This window comes from Necator americanus, chromosome II, assembly GCF_031761385.1.
Source record: "Necator americanus strain Aroian chromosome II, whole genome shotgun sequence".
NCBI lineage: Eukaryota > Metazoa > Nematoda > Chromadorea > Rhabditida > Ancylostomatidae > Necator > Necator americanus.
This window is the reverse complement of record NC_087372.1, coordinates 16,604,247-16,627,891: the sequence shown is the minus strand read 5'-3', so window position 1 is coordinate 16,627,891 and position 23,645 is coordinate 16,604,247. Positions and strand designations below refer to the sequence as shown.

At 41.2% G+C, this 23,645-nt stretch overlaps 4 protein-coding genes across 6 annotated transcripts; 3 read left to right on the top strand and 1 right to left on the bottom strand.

The window, feature by feature from the left end:
* Positions 1 to 133: 133 nt before the first annotated feature.
* Positions 134 to 17,504, bottom strand: RB195_018106 (uncharacterized protein; the record flags this gene model as incomplete). 3 transcript variants are annotated; one of them, XM_064185384.1, is made up of 12 exons in its annotated part: positions 134 to 288; positions 346 to 446; positions 2,805 to 3,038; positions 4,700 to 4,775; positions 7,555 to 7,648; positions 12,881 to 13,033; positions 13,493 to 13,607; positions 13,883 to 14,006; positions 14,133 to 14,261; positions 15,703 to 15,785; positions 16,027 to 16,200; positions 17,464 to 17,504. In XM_064185384.1, the coding sequence occupies 12 exons, from the start codon at positions 17,502 to 17,504 to the stop codon at positions 134 to 136; spliced, it is 1,479 nt and encodes a 492-aa protein (XP_064041265.1). The 3 variants fall into 3 exon arrangements, with proteins under 3 accessions (XP_064041265.1, XP_064041268.1, XP_064041266.1); XM_064185385.1 differs by lacking the exons at positions 134 to 288; positions 346 to 446; positions 2,805 to 3,038; ... (1 more) ...; positions 7,555 to 7,648; positions 17,464 to 17,504 and adding exons at positions 12,693 to 12,715; positions 16,567 to 16,571 and having other exon boundaries at positions 12,931 to 13,033; XM_064185386.1 differs by lacking the exons at positions 12,881 to 13,033; positions 13,493 to 13,607; positions 13,883 to 14,006; ... (2 more) ...; positions 16,027 to 16,200; positions 17,464 to 17,504 and having other exon boundaries at positions 7,555 to 7,672.
* On the top strand, positions 11,747 to 12,211 carry RB195_018107 (uncharacterized protein; the record flags this gene model as incomplete). The annotated part of the gene is made up of 4 exons (XM_064185387.1): positions 11,747 to 11,816; positions 11,906 to 11,995; positions 12,027 to 12,070; positions 12,179 to 12,211. 4 exons carry the CDS (start codon positions 11,747 to 11,749, stop codon positions 12,209 to 12,211), a joined length of 237 nt encoding a protein of 78 aa, XP_064041267.1.
* RB195_018105 (uncharacterized protein) lies at positions 17,111 to 23,511 on the top strand (the record flags this gene model as incomplete). The annotated part of the gene is made up of 4 exons (XM_064185383.1): positions 17,111 to 17,115; positions 20,680 to 20,758; positions 21,328 to 21,488; positions 23,013 to 23,511. The coding sequence occupies 4 exons, from the start codon at positions 17,111 to 17,113 to the stop codon at positions 23,509 to 23,511; spliced, it is 744 nt and encodes a 247-aa protein (XP_064041263.1).
* On the top strand, positions 23,086 to 23,511 carry RB195_018104 (uncharacterized protein; the record flags this gene model as incomplete). Its single annotated transcript, XM_064185382.1, has 1 exon — positions 23,086 to 23,511. The coding sequence occupies one exon, from the start codon at positions 23,086 to 23,088 to the stop codon at positions 23,509 to 23,511; it is 426 nt and encodes a 141-aa protein (XP_064041264.1).
* Positions 23,512 to 23,645: the final 134 nt, after the last annotated feature.

Sequence of the window (23,645 nt, the reverse complement as noted above, 5' to 3'; positions counted from 1 at the left end):
CCAGTATCATTTCGGGAGCTTTTTCTCTTCACTCCCATCAATTAAAGGACTACAATGGCTAACGACAGCGTCATAACAAGTTGTGCCTGTATTAATAGACGTAAGATAATATGTAAACAAAAACATCTTCCTTTCATCCCTCGATATCTGGTTGGCAATGTGAAGGAATCGCAGAGGAAACCACGTCCTCAAAAAGGTCCACATAGATTCCCCGGATTTTTACACGTCTAATGCAACCAACGAATGTGCCTCTGATGCGGTGACGCTTAGCGTCGCCTATCCGTCCTCCTGCAACGATCGCTGATGATACCCTTACAATGGAAAAACTACTCGCTCTATGCATACCCAGATAAACAAGTCCATTCGTATTCAACTGTGTATCTCCTTCAGAGGAGATTATTGTTGTTAGTTTATCGTCGACACTCACCGTTGTCCTGTGTTCTCGTCTGGAATGGCACAGTATTCGGGTGGATAAAAACATGTACATAATACATACCATGCACATAACTAATACAAAATTTAGGTTTGAATTCGAAAAGCTCGTCGTGAAAAGTTGTCTAGTGAAGTGTATAAAATTCAACGACAATGCCAAGGATAAAAGTGCGATAAATAGAGCAAAGCAAATATTTTTTCTGTACATACTGATTGATGATCAAGAACGTGTCGTTTGTTTTGCATGAATGCTCAAAAAGATACACAACAGATGCTTCTTAAAGGAAAAATTAAAGAAAAGCATTTGTAGACATACAACTTTCCTTAGCGAATAATTACTTCAAAGTGCTAAAACCTGAATTTACGTTTTGTCAAAATCTGAATTATTTTGCAGGAGTAAAAAGAAGGAAAAAAAGAAAAAAAGGCGAACTACATACCGGGTCGCACCTACACCTGCATGTTGTTTTTTTAGAGTAGGAGTATATCTGCAAGATTTATACATATTGATATGCAAAGGTCTTCTAACCAAGTTCTCCTTATTTACTTTAGCAGATTCGATAGAAGTGCTACATAAAATCTCTCCAGATTTTCAAATTCCCTTCGTCGTCTTACTTAAAAGCTGTACGGAATTGACGATGTTGCGATTTTTCCACAAAAAGATCGGGTTAGGGGTTCGGATTACAGGTATGAGAGTCTTCACCCCCAGTTTCTTCTAGTCGTTCTGAAAAACGACTTGGAAAAGGAGTTCCTGTACGAACTTTCCAACGACGCATTTTATAACGTCACGTTTGCATTAGATGCGCGCAGTTCACTCAGCAGCCTCTCGATTAGTTTTATTGAATACGCTGTTTGAGAACCCTGGTTGACTATCGTCTGCTCGCAAACACGACTCGTGTTGATGAGTGGAACGGAGGTGCTTCAGGGGAAAACTCTGAAAACTGCGGCTCCATTGGTTCCATTTCTTCAATGTTATAAGTCCAACGGTAGAGATCCTGTCAAAGGAAGCACGACACTGTCGATATTGAAGTCTCAAGGAGTAAATATAGAATTAGGGTGTAGATTACGAGTATCAGCGTGACTCCGTCCATTTTACAATAATCGTCGTGAAAAACGGCACTAGGACACGTCGCATCCAAGAGCGAGCGGTCGAAAGTCAATGAGGTCTCCTCAGCAGCCTTCTCCAAGATAAACGATAAAATGTCTGGCGTTAATTAATCCGCTTGGGATGCGCCACCACGTTCACATCAATTCAAAGTCGTCCGAGTGTAACTGGCCATACAATGATTTGCAGAGGGTAGCCGATGTGTCAAGTCAGTTTATTTATCCTATCAGACAAATCTGGTACCACCTTGTTGACCCCGGAGGGATGGAAGGTTTGATTGGCGCTAAGGAGGAGCCGAACTTCTGGTCAACTCACACGTGCACACAGCGGAACCTCTTACCGACTGCGCTACATCGGTCCATTTCCAAAAAATCAACGACTACGAATTAAAGGAAAACCAACGAATAGGCTGCTAAGCGGACCGAAACGAGTACAAGAGTAGTGCATTGTAACGTGTAGGAGAAAAATCGCTTCCTACGCTATTTATCAAGACGATTAAAGAGAATTGTGCTTTATACTCGCAATCTACATTCCGAGCTCCATGTTTGCACACAGAGACTCCATACTCGTCTGTTTTGTTATCGCTACCTTAAAACGGTTACCTCTGCTTCGCGGATTTGTAGTGTTTCGCGTTTTCGTTATGCTGTTCGCAAACTACGTCACAAACGTAGTTTTAATTGATTTCTTTGAGCTGTAGCCAAGATTGGTATTGATCGTCTTTATTTAACAACGGCTAACGTTTCGGCGTTATCGCCTTCGTCAGAGCCTGGCTTTGAGTTTTCCAGGCTCAAAGAAATCAATTAAAACTACGTTTCAACATGCCGAGATTCAAAGACAGTCGAACATGGGCAATACGTCACAAACATTATTTACAGTGTAAGGGAACCCAACATTAAATATCAAATGTCCCCTCGAACTCTGCCATCAACACAACGTGAATACATTTTGTTGAAAAAGGGATTGTAGAGGGTACTTGGGATTTACTCCTGCGTTCAGAAATGCCAATGCACTCTCCACATTTTCGTAGAGCTTACATCCCCCATGCTTAACTGCAAATTCACATATTATTAATCATGAATATTAAGTAGGTACTTAGCTCGAAGAAAGAACGTGCATAGAGCAGAAGTTGCCTAGCATTTTGACAAAAAGTACAACAAGTTTAAAATTCCTCTTGTGTTGCAACTGATTTTCGAACATTAACCGCAAGTTGACGCACGGCCTTGTGCTACGTTTACTTTTGAAAGAAGGAATGAATTGAACATTGGCCTACCTTTCTACTGAGACGCGATGCCACTTGCCACGGGTCACGATTTTATTGGTTGAGACCGATTTCAGTGAGTCGTTCCCCAGGTTCACAGCTACGTTCACATGGCCTTTTCTGAGGTGGATGATGAGGAAGTCTTTTCTGTCAGATCCATTCCATTCTGATTCCCACCATACAGCGCCGTCCAATGAAACGGCTCGAAAGTCGAACGAGAAATCAGAAGAATTTGATGAGAAGACTCTAAATTCAAATTTGTAAATTCTTGTTCCTTAAGAGTTCGTACGGTTCAGTTGAGATATAACGTATAATCCCGGAAAGAAAGGACGAAGGCTAAAGCGCTTGGCGTTGATCGCTTTGGACGCGAGGGGGCGTTCGACTTCAATTGAGACTCGTTCGAGACCACAAGAGCACAAAACCTTTTTCATGTCACTTGTTTCTGATCACTTTCTTATCTGTCATCCTACTGCACCGCCAGACGCGATAAAACTATGAAAACTGCACAAGCCACTGCGTCGGATCCGTTTTCAGGTGGGTCGTAGCGCAGGATGATACCTATAAGGTTATTGTCAATTATTTTCTCTGGTATTGTAGAAAGAGCTGCACAGCTTCGCTTGTTCTTGAATTACACTGCTACTACTATAGTCGAGTCAAGGAGAACCTGAGGTTTGGTGCAGTTGCGTATGCGGTTGTGTCTGAAGTAGCGCAGTGCTGTGATTTAAGTGGGAACTGCACTCCTCTAAAGACTTCGATCTTAACCTTTCTCTACCCCTGAAATTCCCACAAGTTCTGCTTTCAAACGTATGAAACTACAGAAACTCTGCCGCTGACGAGTTTCAGTAGTTTTTATATAAAGAGAATTATTGAAGCTGATACTTTTATAGTTTCTAGCAGCTGATACTAGGTTTCCAATCGTTAGGCAGGGTTGCCCCTTCATTAGAAGAATGGTTGACTGTTGCGCTGTTAGTTTACAAGTAGGATTTGAACGTAGAATGGTATTTTCTTTGTTTCTCTTTTTTTTTACTTTGTTTACTTTTCCAAGGCTTAGCTAATTGCTTTTCTACGCACTGATACTGCTGAAACATCCCGTTCTTTATCAGCAACTAGCATAAACCCATGCTTAAATGTTATGAAGCTAAAAAAACAAAAATAATGAGGAAACACTTCAAAATAGGCGAATGAGATTGCAAGGCTGCAATACGATTCCAGTACTAACAGGATGAACTACGCGTAACGTTGGGGTCACGCATTACAACTGCTAAAACAACGTTGCCCAACGGGAGGAGGACTAGTTTAACCAAGGAAAGTTACAAAACGTGCTCGACAACTCATTACAGCTCGTTAGAGTTCCAAAGAAAATTACTGGCTTTTAATTCAAACGGTGTAGAATTCCGTCCTCTAAAATTAATTTGATTTTTGATTGAACTAAATTAATTTAATTTCTTAAAATAAATGCCAAGTTTGATTTATCACTCGCGTGAGCGATCTGACTGAAGTTGGTTTTATCTCGCCAAAGAAAGAGGAAATACTTATGGTAACCCCTTCCGTATGCAAGTTCTGTTTTTCCGTGTTTCCGCATCATTTTATGACTCAAAGTAGAACGGAATTAACAGCCTCTTTCGCTCCCCGTTCACCAGAAGAGTGCTCACAGCGTGAACACTCTTCTGGTGAAGTTTTTTTTTAAGTTCTAGCTAGAACAAACATTTTTTGTATAACGAGTTGAATGAAGTTAAAGACGAAAGAAGAAAAGATAGAAACTGCGAACTGGAATCCAGCATCTCTTAGGAAGATGTGGTATTTGTAAACTTTCAGCATGTTCCACTGATACTTCGGAGCTTTTCTCATGATCTTGGGGAAGAGAACCCTTTCTATTTTTCTCCAAAAATTTATCTCTGCTAACTCACGGTGTCGTTCCTCCGCTCAGGTACGCGTACTCCTCGGTTCCGTTGAAGAAAGCCGCCATTTTCGTGCTGTCCGCATCTGTAAATAGCGGATTTCGTTGATTTGATGCGGTACTATGGTCAATACTGGCTTTTTAAGCGCAGAGATAAATGCTCCCAAAGCAGTCGCACGGTCGATGGTGCATTCCTACCCCAAGGAGACCATTTCATCTTTCTGGGATTGATAACTTGGAATTGGATTTGTCTTGCGACATTATAGTACTGATTCAAATATCAGCTGATCTCCACAAGTTTTTGTAAAGGTGAAAAATGTTATCTTCTGGTATTCCGAAATCAAGTCAAGTGATCAAAGTCGAGCATTGTATCCATTAATACGGCCGACAGAACCCTATCTTTATGCCCTTGAAGAACTCCCCTTTCTCTTCACAACGGTGGATAATTAGCATGATTGAGATCCCCGACAGATGGAGAAAGAGGTAACGTACGCCAGTGCTTAGCAGCGTGCAAAAAGTCTTTGTTACGGGAAGGCGGCATCACGTAAATTATTCACACAAGTAACTAAACACATACTACTGCGAAGTCGTTGCTAGTTATGGTGTCCGATCATGAACAGAAAACAGAGGTGATTGTGGGTAATCCTCTTGAAACACGGAACCCCAAAAACGTAACGAAGTAAAAATGAAAAAAACCTCTGAAAATGTGAGCCAAAAATAGGAAAAACTCCAGAAAAATTGTCATCACTGTTGACTCAGTTCACCTATTTAATAGTGTCCGAAAAACTGCACCTAATTTCACAGAGACTAGCCCATCATACGATATTGGTCCCCTTTTTTAAGTAAAATCACCATGTTCATCATTTTCATCCACACTTAGAGGATACGGAACGAAGCTCTCGTTCGATCCCTCAAGGCTGCTTCAGCACGTTCGACTCCAGTTCAGGTTAAAGAACCTTTACTCAGTCCACACAGTGGGCTGCAGGGGCAACCGGTGCATCAAGTCAGCCAATTTATCAGCGCCGGAGGAATGAGATGCTTATTTGGGACTGGCTTGGTTCAAACCATCGACCGTATAATCACAGGTAACCTTATGGCCGCTCTTCAGCAGCTACAAACTTCAGCAGTTACAGTAGATCTACGTTTATTCCTTTAAATAATAATTCCGTTCATCATTCAAAGAATGTTCCGAGAAATAGCACTCATGATAGAATGGTGAATTGAACTGATACAAATAGTTGACTCAGTCTAGCACACGCGGTGAGCAGAGGCAGAATGCAACGGGGGAAGTATGCAACAAATAAGAATGATTATCTTATAATTAAATTTCGGTTTGCCCATTATCTCACATCAAAGCAGTCAAGTAACGAACAGATTATTTTATTGGGGCAGATATTCGAACTGTAGGCAGTCCCATTTTTAACCCAAAATCTGTGAACTGCCGAAAGAGTGCTAGGAAATACGGAAACTTGGAAATCACGAATTGAATTCATAGCTTTCAATAAAAAACAACAACAAAAAAACTCGTCCACCAAAACACTTTCGAAATTCTTATTCTTGCTAATAAATTTGAAAAAATGATTTCCTCGATTTTCCCAAAAGAATATTATATTTGCTTCTCGAATCAAAAAATCTGGCTCTAGATGCACTTGCTAATAGGCATTTAAACATCTGAAGAGAATAGCAAAACGACAAAAAATAACAAAATAGCGGCATGTGAGCATGGAATTTCAGCATTTATGGCGAACCATTTCTTCCAGGAATCTATGGCCAGCGAGAAATTATGGGCGCCGTTATCTGTCTCCTCTCTTTCTACCACGCTTCTTTTTCTCTGGTGAGAAAATTTCTTAAGTGACCTTTATGCCATTCACCATCTAACCTACATTTTTGAGGAGCTCCGTATCGTTACGTCTACGGAAGTGTCTCTACATATCGTATCGCTCACTTAAGAACAGTTCTTCATTACAAATCCTTCTGATAATGTCAAAACCATCGAGCTTATTCGACGAAATAACCAAAAACAGGACAAAACACGCGGTGATTTTCATTTCTTTGTTTTTCGCCGTGCATCGTTAACTACACCCCAAACACTTATGCCATCTGAGTGGTTTCAGTCCAAAACTAAACTGGGTCAGATGTAAACACGCTGAAAGCTATACTCTCCACAGGGGAAAAGGAGAAAAAGGTGCGGCGAAAGTCTCAACGTTGGGGTCTCTCCACAAGTTTCCAGAGTTTACTAACATCACAGCGAAAAAGCGAGTACCGAAATCAAAGGCAGTATGAGCGCTGGAGGCAATGGCCTATTCGAAGGAGCAGAATAGCAGCTTATAGCAACAACGTAACGGAACCATTTAAACTATTATTACCTTTATGGATGTTAAGAACGTCGGATAAACACTGGAGTGTGATGGCTTCCGAGATGCGGCTGTTAAAGGCATCACTCAACGAATCTGAGGTGGTACGGATTTCAGGGGGAGTATTCGTATACGGGATGGGAGACTATGGAGAGGGCGGTGATTCTGTTCATTTCTTCCTAATTGCGTAAAAAAAAACTGCTCGGAAGATATGGCTTCAGGCGTTCTGGCGCACTATTTTCCACAAGGAGTTCGACTGGAACGCGCCAGCCTTGCGCGCCGCCGCATCTTCCGGGCCGTTTTTTGCGGCAATTAGAAGAAATGGACGGAATCACCCTTCTCTCCATAGTCTTCCATTCCGTGTACGAATACTCCAGCTGAAATCTGCACCACCCCAGATTCGTAGGATGATGCCTTTAATAGAATGAAGCCAACATCTAGAACTTCCCAGCACTTAGAATTCCTCCAGTTGTTGTCTTTAAGCTCTCCTCACTAACCGGACTTAGCTTACCTTTGCTTACTGTAGCAGCGCAGCATCTTTCCGAGGTCCTTCGATGTTCCACTAACTCGCTTCCTTTTTCCGATATTCCGTAGCGAAGAATGTTCTGAAAATGAAAGTACCCATCCATTGTTGTTCGCTGAAAAAAAAAAAACAGATCAATCTAGGGTCGTATTTCACGATTTCGGCGCACTGCCAGTTCGCTATACATAGGAAATGCGGCGTCAAACCGTTCATCTATTCATCTGCCTGTTCCCCTTCTCGCCAACATTACAGCGCCCACACTGTTCAGTTACGAAACCAGTGCGTAATGCATATAAACGCAAATTTTCGGTTTTTTTAACTGATAGGTGGGATCTATGACACAATTTTCAAGGAAACCAGTGAGAACCCGAAGCATCTACGACGAAACCACGTAAAGTGCATTGGTAGTGAACTTACACTACAAAGCAAACCCACAAAAAATGACATTTACATTATGCGGTTTTGCTTTGCCGATCCTATGTGTGTAACGAGTTGGATTCTTGGGTCTTACCAATGTTTATGTTGTCACGTGCTCCCGACACATCTGATTTCTGGATATTTGGGGTAAGAGACTGTTTCGTTTTTTCTCTGTAATACCTGCAATATCGTTTCGAACACTATCTACAGCTGGAAAAATCCAAAAATTTCACAGAGCACTGCCTTTATCGCAGAGTTCACTGCACTCTTTATGTAAGCACCCATTGCGCACAATTATACTATTGAGCATCGAGAGTTCGAAAAATAAGGAAATGAAGAATAAAGAATAGGTGTAGTTGTGCTCACGTGAGACAATTAGGACAGAACAAAAAGTAAATTTAGAACTGCTCCGATTGTCGGAGCGATTCGAATCTAAGACGTGGATGGAAAACAATGGAAACAGCTTTTTTTGCTATGGATCGTAAAACGTGCTAACGATCCAAATCAGTTCTGAAAAAGTCCGTGTTTTGATAACGCGAGCTCAGCCTTCTTTGGGTGTTGAACGAAAAAAAACTGCAGACCAAATTAAAAAAAAAATCCTTTAATTGCTGTGGGTGAGAATTAAAGATGAGCGATATTATCCCGGGCGAGAATGAAGAAGATGGATTGAGAGAGTAGACTATACTGGATACTGTCTTTAGATCTGTCTGAAAAACAGGATGACAGTAGCCGGCAGCGAACCATTTACTGCTGAGTAAAATTATCTACTTTCCATTAAAAGAAGCAAGATCAAGCATATTTTTGCTTAAATATCATATTTTGAAGAAGACATTCTTTATTATCGTTATCGTTTACATATAGGATTCCACCTCCGTTCACTGTTCCGTTTAACCTCATTCCATACGTCTCTCACTCTTTAGTTTTCCACCACCGTAGCCTTTCGTCAACTGTGTCGGCAGGGTTCCGCATTTGAATTTAGTCCATTTGAACAACATAGTCAGGCGATCACGAATAATCAACAGATTTTTTCGAGGGAACTAACGCTTCCTGGACGAGAGGACAGTGATGTGTTGCCCATGAATTAAGGCTCTCTTGAATCCTCTTGTAAATATGTACTTGATATTCAATGCACTTAAGTATTAGAAAAAAACCTTTCCGTATGTAAGATGTTATTACTTACCGATGCTGATGAAATGCATATTATGTGAAAAAGCCAAGCAGTAAAACGAGTGACTCGATTTTTTTGACACAATTTTTTGTCCGGCAAATGCGTTCATTACATTCAATAGCGTCAAATCAGTAAAATTACACTGTATTTTCCGCTTTCTTATTCAAGGTTCTGTGATGTAATCGCCTTACAACTGCTTTGCGTTAGCACTGTGTGATATCGATTTTGTGTATATATCATTTCGGAAACTCGTGATATTTCAAGTAGACCAAAATCCAGACAGTTAGGCTCGATAAGTGGCTATGATTGCGAAACGTAATTACTATGGCGTGTACAGGGGATTTTCGTGAAGTTCTGGAGCGAAACTGATGTCTGTAAGAAGAGATCCATCGAGAAACATGCTGTAAAGGGAATCATTCGAGTATTTTTTGATGTTGTGCCTCTCCCGCTATTGAGGAGGTTTCCGAACAGTTTTCAAAGATAGTAACGGAATCACGTGCAGCAGATTCAGAAACCAGGGGATTCAAAAGCATCCGGAGTCTGTTCTGCAGAAAGGACAACTCTTCACTGCAACAAAGGATAGAAAAACAAAGTATGGGACGGCTTTCAATTTCTTCGGGGTGCACATTCCACGTGTTCGACGTCTATTGAGAAATGTTTGGGATTTACGAACAATGTTGCAGCCTGCAGAAGATCTGAGGTGTATCAACCAGTGTTTTTATCCTCCTTGAGTTTGGGAACAACCTATTGATCCTTGAGGGAAAGGTTTGGTTGGCTCGGGGAGATGGGTTCGAACTACAGATCGCGCAGTCGCAGCCGAACCTCTCACCAATGGTACGGTACACCTGCCCTCTTTACAACAATAATAAAATGAAAGCGCGAAAACGACTCATGTCGTAAGTAACGGATCCCTTTGTTGTCAATTCTGTTTGGGACACAGTAGTAGTAATGCAAAGTCTCAAAATGGATTGGTAATAGTATGGATTGGGGGAAGACAAGAAGCTGTTCAACGTTAGTGGCTACTGGTATTAAGAATGGGTGTACATGGCGAAAGGAGAAGCAATTTTTTTGGTAGCATCTTTCATTCCTTGGTAGCGAGTCCCATTCATCTTAGAAAGTTGTACGATTCTACAAACCTTGTCTCAGAATTGCACATTGTAACTCTACAACCACTACAAAATGTCCGCACGTTTCGTTTTGTACACATTTCCTCTGGTCTTGTGACTACATTTCGTCTTGTTTCCTTTTTTCTTTTGATTGGGAAGCAACAAAAGAAGAAATCAACAGAAAAAAAAAACAAATCTAAACAAAAAGGAAGGAACCCGTAAATGTATGTGCCTATGCCTGTGTATATATGTACTGAAAGTATTTACCTGAACGAGTTCAGAGCTCAAACAACTGTAATTAGGAAATTGTAAACTGTATTGTAATTGCCACTTGTTTCCTATGGCTAGTTTGTGACATAATTTCAGTCAGATTCCTGACGGTCATTTCTCATTTTCTTTCTTCTTCCAGAAATGCAAGCAGGGAAACGGTAAAGAGGGTCCCGACGGATTCACGAACATATCTCGACGAGGTCACCCTCCAGTCATTCATGGAGGCGCAGACAACCATCTTAGATGCTCTTTTATAAGAGTCACACTTACAAGAAATATTTAGAAAAAGAAGAGAACGGGAGCGAGTGTTTCCATATTTGAAGCTACTAGATGCATCCTTCTCTCATATTTCACGCGGTTACTTCTCTTGCTTCTGCTACGATTACAAATTTGAGATCATCTCACATCACAAGTTTCCAGCGGATGTGTGTGATCCTCCAAAACTACTATGTAACTCGTGAATTATATCCTAGCCAGTGATCCAGCGTATGAATAGCAATACGTAAGCGGAGTCAGCTATTAAGTTAACGCTAACGCTAACGGCTAACGAAGGTAAATCTCTTTCTTGCACCAGCGCTAATTGCTCTGCCTGATAGGGGCATGCTTGAAAATCTGCCGGGACCCCCTTTACACGCACTCATGCCAGGGGTGCACACAAGAAAAAAATTATGGAATAAATAAATGTGAAGGTTCTATACAAAATCACTTTATCAATTACCAGAAAGGAGTTTTAATTACATCCGAACACCAGTTTTCTTCTGTATTAATGGACTAGCTGAAACGAAAGAGCTGAAGGATGGTACACCTCGAAGACGTTTGGAGCGAATGCACACTTGATCAGGAATACAGTAGATTCGCTTCAAATCTCATCCGGAAGTTTTAATATGAATCAGATTGCAGTGATATTGACGACTCCATAGCAGCGATGAGGAAACGAAGGTCTCATTCAATCTACATCTATATTTCGGCGATTTTCGATAGTTGTAAACCAGAGGAAATGAAACCAGCAGCTGAGTAGCATCTGCTCGCTTCTGTTCCGTCTTATTTGAGAAGAGTCCAAACATAAACAAGCACCACCAGTGATGATTCCAAAGTCAGTGGAGATAGTAGATGCAGGTCCAGGTTGGGATTTCTAAGAAATCTTCGTTCTCGATGATGACGAGGTGACGGAGGGAGCTAGACATACACCGAGCAACCACGCCCATTTAGTCACTACGCTATGAGAGCATTGCGAGAGCTCCTCGTCCTTCTCCTGGCAATCCTCGCCACAACGCAAGCTTTTATGATCGGTAAAATGTCTACGAGTTTTGTAGTCGCTTTGAAATGACGCACACTTTCTGCGAACGTGCCGAGTGAGAGCTAGTGTTACCGTTTGCAGATGGCGACGAATACAGTGGACTAGTGGACTATCCACTGCCGAAGAGGAACTTCCAACACATCTGGCGCAATATTCAAATGCAGATGCCGGGTAGTCAGAAACGTACCGAGTCCTTGTCAAGAGCTAGAGCCAATGCCTACTATCGTCTTGGCTGACGCGCACAAAGTGAGTTCTACAACTATGGCATTCCTCTTTCGCACATTAGACAAGCTTCATTAAATAAAGCTTCTTTCTTCTTCTTCTTTCTTCACTTTCTAATTTCCTTTGTTACAGCGTCAGTGTCGAAAATTCTGGGGATTCGACTGAGAGAAGGACTTTTTTTGCCAAACGACATAGGTTGAGTTCGAGTTTGTGTTTCTGGTAACAAGTGTGTATAAATCTATTTTTCCATGCAGATGTCCTTCATTTTGACTTGATAAAATACGAAAGCTTTCACCTTCTTTGTTCAAACCCTCTTTCTTTTACTAATTAGCACCACAAAATGGAAAAAAGAGAAGTGGGCAATCAGGATGCATGCACCACATCCCCATCCATTTGAGCTTCGTGCTCACTTCTCATTTGCAAGAGCTTATGAGTTGTCCTGTTGTGGCGCCCATCAAAGGAATGGGAACACATTACGTCGTGAGCCCAATTTTTTACGAGAAAAGAATCAGGGAGAAAAAACAGAAAAAAAAAGAAAATTCTGTTCTCATTTTGCCAAAAGAAATTGTTCTTTCCATAGCTGGACTTCTTTACAGGTTAAAACTCTGTACTTTGTTGATGCAATAAAAACATAACTTCTTATACACTAAATTTGCGCACCTTTCTGCTCTGAATTTAACTGTGCTTTGCTTATGCTATAAGAAGTTTTTTTTGGATAGTTAGGAACCACATTTTGCACTCGAAGAAAATTACAATTTTTTTCGTCATGCAGGTGAATTTCACTAGCCACCCCGAGGTTAAGAAGATATAGAATAAGTAATCGAGTAAACGAACTTGATGTAGTTGAAAAGGCCTCTCGTTGATCGTCAATTGCTTGATTTCACCTGCAAACGCGTTCGCATGGTGCTGCAGCTCTTTGGGAAGCAAATGTGCATCCGGAACGCCACCCAAGAAAACGGAGCAGTTGCCGAATGCGAACTGCTCGCCCTGGAAAACGTAAATATGCTCGTCCTCTTCTCTGTAGCCGCTATATCGGTTTATGTTTGTCTTTACCACATTCCTTCAACATTCTCAGGTTACTGGGGATCCCTTTCGGACGGCAGTAAATAAGTAAACAAAGAAATATGAGGTATTAATAAATGCAACAAAAGCTATGCGCAATCGTGTATGAAAATTAACCAAATTTGCTCAGTGACCATGAAATGCCCACTCCTGCTTGGATTGTTCTGGCGGAAAAAAAGATGAAGGGATTGTTCTTAGGTATTTGAGCACAATATTGTTTGTTGAAAAATGTGGTGCATGCGGGAACAAAAGCGACGATAATTATGGCAATTATGGGACGTGAGCAGAGTAATCGGGCAAAACTCTCGTGCAGAACCCGAAGCTTTGACCATGGACTGGGTCTGGAAGTTCCTAATAGCTACAAAACCAATCACTTGAGCTTACTTCTGCCTTGAACGATCTGGAGCCTGCTGCATTTTCATTCAGGTGCATATTCGCGGCTGAAGACGTCATCGTGAACTTGACCGCCGTCCAACTCGCGACAGATGGTGTTTCAGCGCTAAAACTCGTAAACCTTTTATTAGCACCTAAATTGAATACGTCAAAACATCCAAATTCGGAAAGCGAAAACGTTGTTTTCCTGCCTCTTCGACGACCCAGTCTAAGCTAATTATTTTTTGAAGAGAAAGAGGATTTTCTCGGATATGGTCAGCGTACAAAGCAGACATAACAAAAATGAAATATAGAAATATAGACAAAAAATATGCATAATATAAAGAAATGTAGATAAAATACAGACGACCGGACAAGGAGATTCAAAACCAAGAAGCTCACCTTAAAGAGACGGGACCCGAGCCGAAATCCCAGAAGAAATGAGGTCGCGAGTGATTGAGGATGAGAGCAAGGTAGCTTCTGCGATTATCTTTTCTCAAGAAGCAATCCATCATAAAAATAACCCCTGCAACAAAGTTTTTTTTGTCCTCCACGAACTCCTTTATCCTTCTTCTCATCACGAAAAAGGCGAAACGGCCTTAGGAATGGCATTGGATAATTTCTTCAAAGGCATCAAATCTGTCCACCTTACCTTTTTTAGAGCTCGGGTTAAAACTGAGTCTTATCTGTAGTTTCGATCTGAATTCCACGTCTATATTAGGAAGGTGGATGAATGTGCCGTTCTCGAACATCACTGGAGAGACGTACATGTCGCGCAAACCTGGAAACTTTATTTACGAAGCTTCTGAAAAAATCACTCGTGCGAAAGGTGATTAGCAATGCAGTCAGCATGTCATAAGAAATAAACAATAACGGGAACCACTACTTAACGTATAAGGTTATGTGAATTCCGAAAGCCGAAAGTTTCGAACTCAAAATTACATACATACTTGCAGAAATATTGCCTACAAAAATCATTCCTCAGCAATTTTGTTTTTTGATAGGTGGGACTTCATATCTTTAAAAATATTCGTATTTTAACTCCTAAACTTATCTTTGAAGTTGTTTGCTTCAGTATTACGCAGAGATTCATTTGATCTTTTTTTGTAATTTCAGAAAAATAACATTAACTAACTGTTTTCATTGCGAAATTTCATATTTAGAAGCAATAAATTTGCTTGTAGATCTTTTATTTATTATTTAATTTGTGCAATATGTTCCAGTGAAGGGACAACAAATAGTAATCACATCTACTGCTTTTTTACGATTATGATTTTCTTTTTAGAAGTAAAGCTTTGACAATCGTTCTTGCGAATATTCGCGCGAAAAATCGTTCCACCATTCCCACGTTATGGAAATTCGGCATTCTTCACTCTATGTTTTCTATGACTATGCCGACAAGGTTTTAAGGTTAGACTTTTATTGGCTCTTACAGCGACAGCGAAAAGTGCGTGGTAGCAGCAGCCCCATATCCGGTGAAAAACCACAGATGTCTAGTTTGAATGAATACGGCCTCTGTTTTTACTAACTTGAACGGTTATCGAAACAATAACCCAGGACGATGTGGCACTTGACGGAATAAATGTAAATTCTAATCAACCCCTACCTAGTCCTCTGAAGATGGCGAAAAAACCGAAGCGTCATGTTATTAGGGGCTTCTAAAAACCCCGTAATTACACAAAAGGAAAACATTTTCGTGAATATTTTCTAGTCCAATACTTTTTTGTTTTTGTTTTTTGGCCAGGACAGAAAGGAGGTCCATGAAACTCATGGAATCAATCAAATTTAAATTCTTGGCTTTAAAAAAACATTTTTCCACTCTGAATCTTCTGAAATAAGAAGAACAAGGCGGAGAAACTTGAAATCTTTAATCCTTGAAATCTGGATGCAATATGGTCGAAAAAAGCTTTCTTCCGTGTATCAAGAAATGTATCATTATGTATCACATAATTTTACTGGAGATAGTCAAGAAAAACTTGAAGGAAATTAGAGGAAATGCTGCCGAGTCATAACAAGGAGCCAAAACCAATGCCAAAAAAATCTTGCTTTGTGTAATGGGCCCTCATTAGTAACCATTAGGAGAGGCACGTATTCCTTTTGGATCGGCCGTCATATACTTGCAAATAGAATTTTCCACTAACTACTTAAAAAAGCACGATTTGCAATCAACAAAAGAAATAAAAAGGCACAACTTAGACTTGGAATTACTGTCAAAACAGTACTTAAGTCAGACTTGAGATCTTTTCGCTGGAGATCCCTACCATTGACGGAGAGCTGGATAATACGACCAGAGAAGGAGAGACCTCTAAAAGAAAATTTGTTTTGAAAAGCAAAAAACATTAAACACATATATATTTTACAGCATATTTCATAAAATGTTCATTGCGTATCCCTAAATCAAGTAAAATCCTTGAACAGAACGTAAAAAGAAAAAGAAACACTTTTTTGCTTTAAAAAGGATCACCGGACGTGACCAGTTTTTTTTTTTTCATTGAGGTTTTAGCAGGCACAACGAACCAAAAGACCTGGACAGAAGAAGAACGAACCGACGTTCTCCAATCGTTAGTTCCGTAAGAATTTCGTCTTCATTCGCGACAGAAAGGCTCGTGACGGAGCCTCCCACCTTCAGTGACGCAACTTTTCCTCTCCAGGTAAGAGCAACATTTTCCGTGAATCCAAGTTTCACTCTTTCGGACGAGTACAGTACTATCTGACCGAAGCTGAAAATTGAGAATTGAGAAGAGAAATAGGAGCGCTTAACTAAGTTATTTCATTAGTAGTTGAAGCTAGTCACGTTTTCTTGTTCAAAAATTCCCGGAGTCTACCATTCCTTTCTGGAAGTTTTTGAAAAAAAAACTACACAATATGAAGTCGGTCATCGAACAGTCATTAAATAGAACTGAGAAGAGAAGGGCTGTCATCGCTTCATGAAAATCCGTTCAAATGTGTCCAGTCCTGTTTCATATCCATGTAATATGTTATTAGTTCTATTTAATGACTGTTCGATGACCGACTTCATATTGTGTAGTTTTTTGTAATGAGAATTACCCTTCAATAGTGTAAATATTATAAAAACTTCTACGAACACCATGAACTATTAAGGATAAGGAAATGCAGTGAGTTTATTTTCGTCCAAGTAGAAGAAGATTTTCCGTGTGCTATTACATTCAGTCAATCGTTTAAGCACCTTCATTACCGCTTACCTTCCTAGTGTTGTGATTTTCAACTGCGAATCTGCAGAGTGAAAATGCCTTGCGGAAGGGAATTGAAGTAAATGTGCGTAGAAGCAGCGTAGCTTCCTGCTTTTTCAATTTTCTATTCTTATTATATTATCGACAGACTCTGCCCTTTCTCACAGAGGTTCCGAGGCCTAACAGTTGCTAAGTATGCCAGCCAGATGCAGTTAATATGGAACATTTTGCTACATATATAATTTCGCATCTGTTTTTATAAGCGAAGGAACATAGGAGTAAGGCTTTTTGGCTGACTTTTCACGCGCCCCATAGTCAAAATGCTATTTTGCTCAAGATTTTGTGTGTCACAAGTTGCTTTTCTTATCACTTCGCGTTTCTGGCGCTGACAATCAATGGACTCGTGGCGGCCGGAGCAAAAGTCTATCTTCGGACAGCTATGAGGTATGATCATTATTATGTATCCTGCTTCTAAGAGTCTTCGCATATTGGATTTGCTCTCGTGACATTTATACGAAAGTGGGATTAATTATTTACAAATAGGAAATTTTGCTTCCACTGCTTCAGTTTCACTTTCAATTTAGCTAAACTGGAATAGATTTCTTAGATACTTTTTAAAAGATCTGCAGGATATATATATATTGATATTGATAATGATATATGTGTTCTGGTTCAAAAGGTTTCGCATAATGCGACCAAAACAAAAAATGTATAGTTGATCACACTTCCTCATTTTCGTTCCACCTACGTCGTCAACTTTGCCATCCCATCACGGTGACAAGGTTTCAAAACCTATGCGCTTTCGACACTTGAATGGCGAAGTATTTCCGCATGCCTCGAAAGCGGAAGTGTGAAAGGCATCAGAAAATTTGAAAAACCTGGAATGCTTTCCGTTCCGCATTAGTGGTTGAGCACAGCTTGCTGCGTAATCCAAAATCTCAATTTTCGACTGCCAAGGCAAGAAAAATGAAATCCAATGAACAGTAAACGCTAGGCTTAAGAGATCTTGACGGTGGTACTCTTGGGTCTTACATGCACTCATCAAGCGCTAGAGTTCACCCAGAACTCAGCCCAATAAACTTGCAACCTTACACTTTTCTTCATAGGCCATTTAGAAGAAATATGATTTTTTTTCCTACTTCATAGAGAACGTCTCGTCAATATACTACCTTTTGATCTTATTCGTTTATTGACTGTGTGCAATGCAATGCAAAGTTCTATCGAACAACTTGCTTTGATAGCACTTCCTGAGTCCCACAGCGAACTTCAACCATGCAAATGGGAACTGTCGCGGGAATCCGGAAAGTCAGCACTGTGACTTGCCGTTGCCTCTGTGTAACGCATCGCAGCTGCACCCAGCGTTGTGCACATACAATATTTCTTACAACAACTGTAAACGTAATGGCTACGCTTAATGTATCATACAACGCAAACGTACAACCCAAACAGTAATCAGAGACCGTGCGATGACGGATTCAATCCAGAATTTCATTATTTGTAGAAATGGTACTGCTTCATTTACGACATTTCACAGAAACAAATGGCACGTTTTTTCTTGGCGGAAACTTGCCTCTCGTAGATTTTTCTTATCAGTACCTCTTGCATAATTTTTGTAGAAGGATTGAATAACACTGTTCTTAGCGCTGTCACTGATATTTCAACTAGCACTCGTTTCCTTGTCGTCTCTCTATTTTCTACGACTTGTACGAAATATTGTTTCTAATTTAATAATATGCTTTCGACATAGGGCCATTCTGAAAATCGGCTCGATGAATTATTGTAGCCCTTGAAAAGTTTTCATGGTTTATCATAATTTATGCGGGTATGGTTCTTGGTAACGTGGGTGCAGTGCAAACGATTTCATTAGTTTCTGGTCTTTGTGGCTGTCCAGGCTCCATTCAGTTCCGCAAATTCGAAAAGTCGTTCAAGTAACGGACAGAGTTATAAATTTTACATGCATATTTGCATGTCAAGGACTTAAATATTTCTTTTTTTTTTCTTCGAGCAAACCGAAAGCAAACGAATGATGTGAGCGTGGAGACAAAAATGAATGAATAATATACTGAGCCTTTTGACGTCCTTTTCGCAAAGTGATGAATCCTTGAATACTTCACAAGCTCTAATATTTATGGCATACAGGCTGCGCTCATATGGTGGCCGCAATCATGTGGCAAAATTCTTATCCAGCCATGTCATCGCTTTGCCAACAAATTAAATGAGTACTGTAGACATCTTGCGTAGACCGCTGAACGGAGGTTTAAAGCACCATTTGGAAAACTTTCAACGTTGAGTTCTTTTCACTAGTAGGTTAGGATCTGAGACTCTGGTGGGGAATACACCCAGTAAACCCAGTGAAGAAATCATTAGAACTCATAATTTCAAAGATCACATGCATCAAATGGGTCAGAAGTACTAAATTGATCAGATTATCCCACGAAACACCTCTTCGCATCTACGCAAGATGTGAAATGAAAGTAAGCGAAGTAGTCCTGATCACCCGTTGAGGTAAACTAATCAGTCTGGGTTGTGTAGTATTCTTAGCTGGGTTCGTGAGGAGTGTTTCACGATTTTGTTCTGCTACGCACGAACTGGACGAAAACGTCTCCGACGGTGGAGCGGATCTAATATCAAAGATCAAATCGATTTCCGAAACCCTGTCTTTAAGTGACCTCAGCCGTGGCTGCCATAGGCTTATATTAGTAGCAAGGTTACCGGCGGGATCCTTTAAGAATTACTTCGTAAAGTATGAAACAGTGCATTATGTGTAGGACAGCTAAAAAGATTCGCCTAGTTCTAAAAAAGCTTCAAATAGCTTGCATTACTGTACTTCAACTGTTTACTTATAGATAATTGTGGTTGGTAACTTTTCTTCTCTTTACATTACAGCATTTACACGCTTCCTGCTTAATTATACTAGATTGAAAGGTCGTTGGTTTATTCGCATGCGGTACTTCGGTTCTAGATAAGGGGACAACAAAGAGAACAAAATCCAAATTAAAGGCATCACCCCTCGAATCTGGGGTGGCACGGGCTCCAGGCAGGAATGCCTATACGGGGTCGTAGAGTCTGGGGAAGAGGGTGATTCCGTTCATCTCTCCCTGTATCAATGTAAACGGACGACCCCGGAACGCTGTTTCTTACGACGTGCCCTATTGCAGCGGGCCACCCCTGCCACCCCTCTCGCCTGCGGTTCATCGAAAACCCATTCAAATCGCAGGCTGGTGCGGGGCGCAAGGGTTGCGCATTGCAACAGAAACCATTGTAAGAAACAGCGTTTCGGGGTGGTCCGTTTACACTGATACAGGGAGAGATGAACGGAATCACCCTCTTCCCATCAATCTACGACCCAGCATAGGCACTTGTCCTTAAAGAGAGTAGTAAAGGATGGCTACGTTCCGTGAATGTCTTCTGTGAAGGATTCTCAGAAAAAGAGCCACTGCCGAATGTAAAAGATGCATCCGTCTCCGATGGAAAGCGAATTTCAAAGATGACTAACTCATCGCTTGAATTATTTTCATAAACATTTCGAACAAATGTGTGTGAAGCTCAAAGAAAGAAAATGCATGGAAAGATTTTTGTAAATCATTCATAGAAGAGAATTTCTGGAAGTTTCTGGATAACTTTGTGCAAAGAAACAAACGGTAAGAGCGATGGTGACAAAAGGATATTGAATCTTCTCTATTGCCAAGAAATTTTCTCATTGAGAAATGGAAAAAAAAATGAAAAAAAAAACATAATTCTCCTTTTTATGGCTTTGCAATAGTCGAAGTTGCTCCGCAAGCTGCATCTTCTTTTAAAAGATTCACTTGTCGCTTACATATAACTTCTCGATTCAGCTGTTTTTTTTCAAATATAATAGCCTGCGGAATTGCAACTGGTAAACCTCAGTGCGGTCCATAGATTCCAGTGCTAAAGGACGCGTCTTCTTTAACGTTATCCTCCATCTTCTCCTTGATATCTACATTTCTTCGTGTTTTCATCTAACAAATGTGACTGTTGTTCTTTTAGAAGAGCATCTATCACCTCGGACGTAGCCTCTGACAAGTATTCATTAGAAGATGGCTCAGACGATTCTAAGTCAGTTGAGGTAGCTTTCAACTTTTTGTATGTAACTTTCTACATAGGTGTTTTCAATTGTGAGGTGCAGAGTTCATAGAAAACTCAATTTGGACTGGGTCCTCTAAGGTAATTTGAGGTTCTCCACTTTCACAACTCTTTTTTCTGCAAAATTCAATCTCAGAAGCTTCTGTGAGTTAATCATTTTGCTTCGGAAAAAAACGCTTCCCGCCGTTGTGCCCTAGCTGTGTACATTCTGGATGGTCTGCAAAACAAGAAAACAGGAAACGATGATTTCTTTGAATGTCTGTTCGATATGAAATAATACAAACAAGCATATTATATCTATTTCATTTTTACACTTTCACGTGTAAATGTGACATTTGACAACGACTAAAAAAGTGGAATTAATAGGTAGGTTCTTCAAATAAGATTATTTACCTAGCTCCCCTCAAAATGTAGGAATTTACACAAGTTGTAGATGTCAGCTGATAAGTTAATAATCTGATAGGTGGAAATACGCAGCAAGACTTTGGCTAATTAAATAATTCGATTTTACTTTCCACAGCGATTCATCGAAAATTCAAATTGAAATTTCAGGAATATGGCCGACGTCTTAGCTGTTCGTGGCTGCCTTGTTGTATGAATGAAGAGGAGACAGAAGCATTTGGTCATTATGTTTCCATTTTTATGGTCGCTTTGGTTGCATTCGCCACTTTTTTCTGTGTAACTCTCATCCTCGTTCTTGTCTTTCTGCTCGGGTGAAAGATCATGCGTGAAAATTTCTTAAGGGAAAGCAAACGTTATGAGGATTTCAGCGGCAAATCAGAAGATCTCAATACATATTGTTCTACATACATTTCGCTGCTATGTCTGTCTTATTATGATAAAGTGGATAATTGAGAAGACATCCTATATTGTTTACCATGAAGCAAAAGTGCGTGTGTGTAAGGATTTTCTGGAGTATTATCCAATATATTTCTTTACCCACGGATCTCCCTAGAGGGAACACAGCCGGTTAGGCGTGAGGCTACGCGGCGCGTCCCCAGTGGCGAATAGGGGGCTAATCGCGGACCAAAAACGGCCTTATACCTGCCCTGAGACGCAGATGGATTCAAGGGATGGGGTCGCTGTTTCGGCTGTCCCAGGATCGGCTCATAAGGCTACCGTATCCCGCACGTCGGTCCAGTCCGTCAAGTGACTGGGAGGTGCAAGAGAGACGGTTTGGAGTCGCCTCCAACAAATAAGCTCCACCTGTCCATCCAGGGAGAGCGCAACGTTCTCACAAAACTCATGGGACTAGAGGCTTGCAACTTGCCCATGGGTTTTTAATTTTTATGCAAAACGCAGTAATAGAAAAGAGTCTCTTGATTCCGGAGGAAAGCCAGGTACGGGAGCGCCAGGAAAGACGGGGTTGCAGGAGTCAAGTAGGCTACAAAAATGCAAAAGGACTAGAATGACCTGTACTTATAACGCCCGAACACTTGCATCGGATGCGACCATCGGAGATCTGATGATGCAAGCTTGAAAGGTTTAGTACGACGTCATCGAACTGACCGAGACTAGGCGACGCCACCCACTGAATGTCCACTGAATTCCTAAGAACTGTTCTTCTCCAGTGTATGACAATGGAGAAGCACTGTTCTTAGGAACCATGTGACAACAGAGAAGTTAGTGGAGTTGGTTTCCTTGTCAACACGAGTAGTAAGCAGAGAAAAAACAAAGCAGTAAACATCGACTCTTTCGAACAAGTCACAACCCGAATCGGACGTTACGGATGAGAAAATGTGGTTCAACACCAGCTTCAACAATCTTCGTCATTTACGTTCCAACATCAAGGTACGAAGAAGAAGAAGTCGAAGCTCTCTCCACGGACCTGGAGAAGTTCCACTGAGAATATCATACTTTCTACAAGGTCATAATTGGTGAATTCAACGCCAATTACGACGGCCAAGAACGGCCCCAGAAGAACGCCTGAGGAACTTCACATCGGGAGCCACGGCCTTCAATGGGATGAGCAGGGAAAGAGGCCTTCCGAGGCTTTCATAATGACGACTAAGACCATCCATGGGAACTCGCAATTCCAGAAGCCCTCCTCTCTACTCTGGACGTGAGAGTCACCCGATGGAGGGTACCGTAATGAAAAAGAGCACATCATCGTCAATAAAAAGTTCTGCCTGACGGACGTCGCTGTTGTACCAAAGTTCATATACGGAATCGGACCATCGTATCTTCCGAGGAAGATTTTCCTTCACAAGGAGAGCAGAGAAAGCCGCCAAGTTCAGAGAGAGAAATCTCAGGATTATCATAAACTGGGATCTCTTCGCTACGCTAGCCGGCTTTTGGGAAGATTCCGCAATGGACAACATCGACGAGGAATATGACCGGCTCGTTGAACACCTTCACGACTGTGAGAAGAAGGCTGAGAGTTCTAAAACCACCAAGAGACGTCTGTCTCTTGAAACTCTTGAGCTGACACGCCAGCATGGAGCAGCACGAGCGGCAGGGAACCAAGAACTCAAGTCCGAGCTCGCAAGGTTTTGCAGCGAGGTGATAAAGGAAGGCCTTAAAAAGAGAAGAGCAGAAGTGCTGGCAGAAGCTGCAGAGGCGGAGAAAAGCGTCCGCTATGCCCGTCGAGACTTCGCCAGTCGCAAAACGAGGATGACTGCTCTCCGGAACCCAACAGGAATGGCCATTGCATCGAGAAGGGGGATGCAAAAAATCATCTACGACTTCTACTCTGATCTCTTCGACAGCCATGCCACTTGCCTCCTCACCATCTGAGGAAAGACGGACAAGTCCAGAGGTTCTCCCGTCCGAAATACGACATGCTATCATGTCGGTAAGAAATCATACGGCACCGACAGAATAAGACCAGATCACCTGAAGCGCCTTCCGCAGTACTCATCAACACCCTG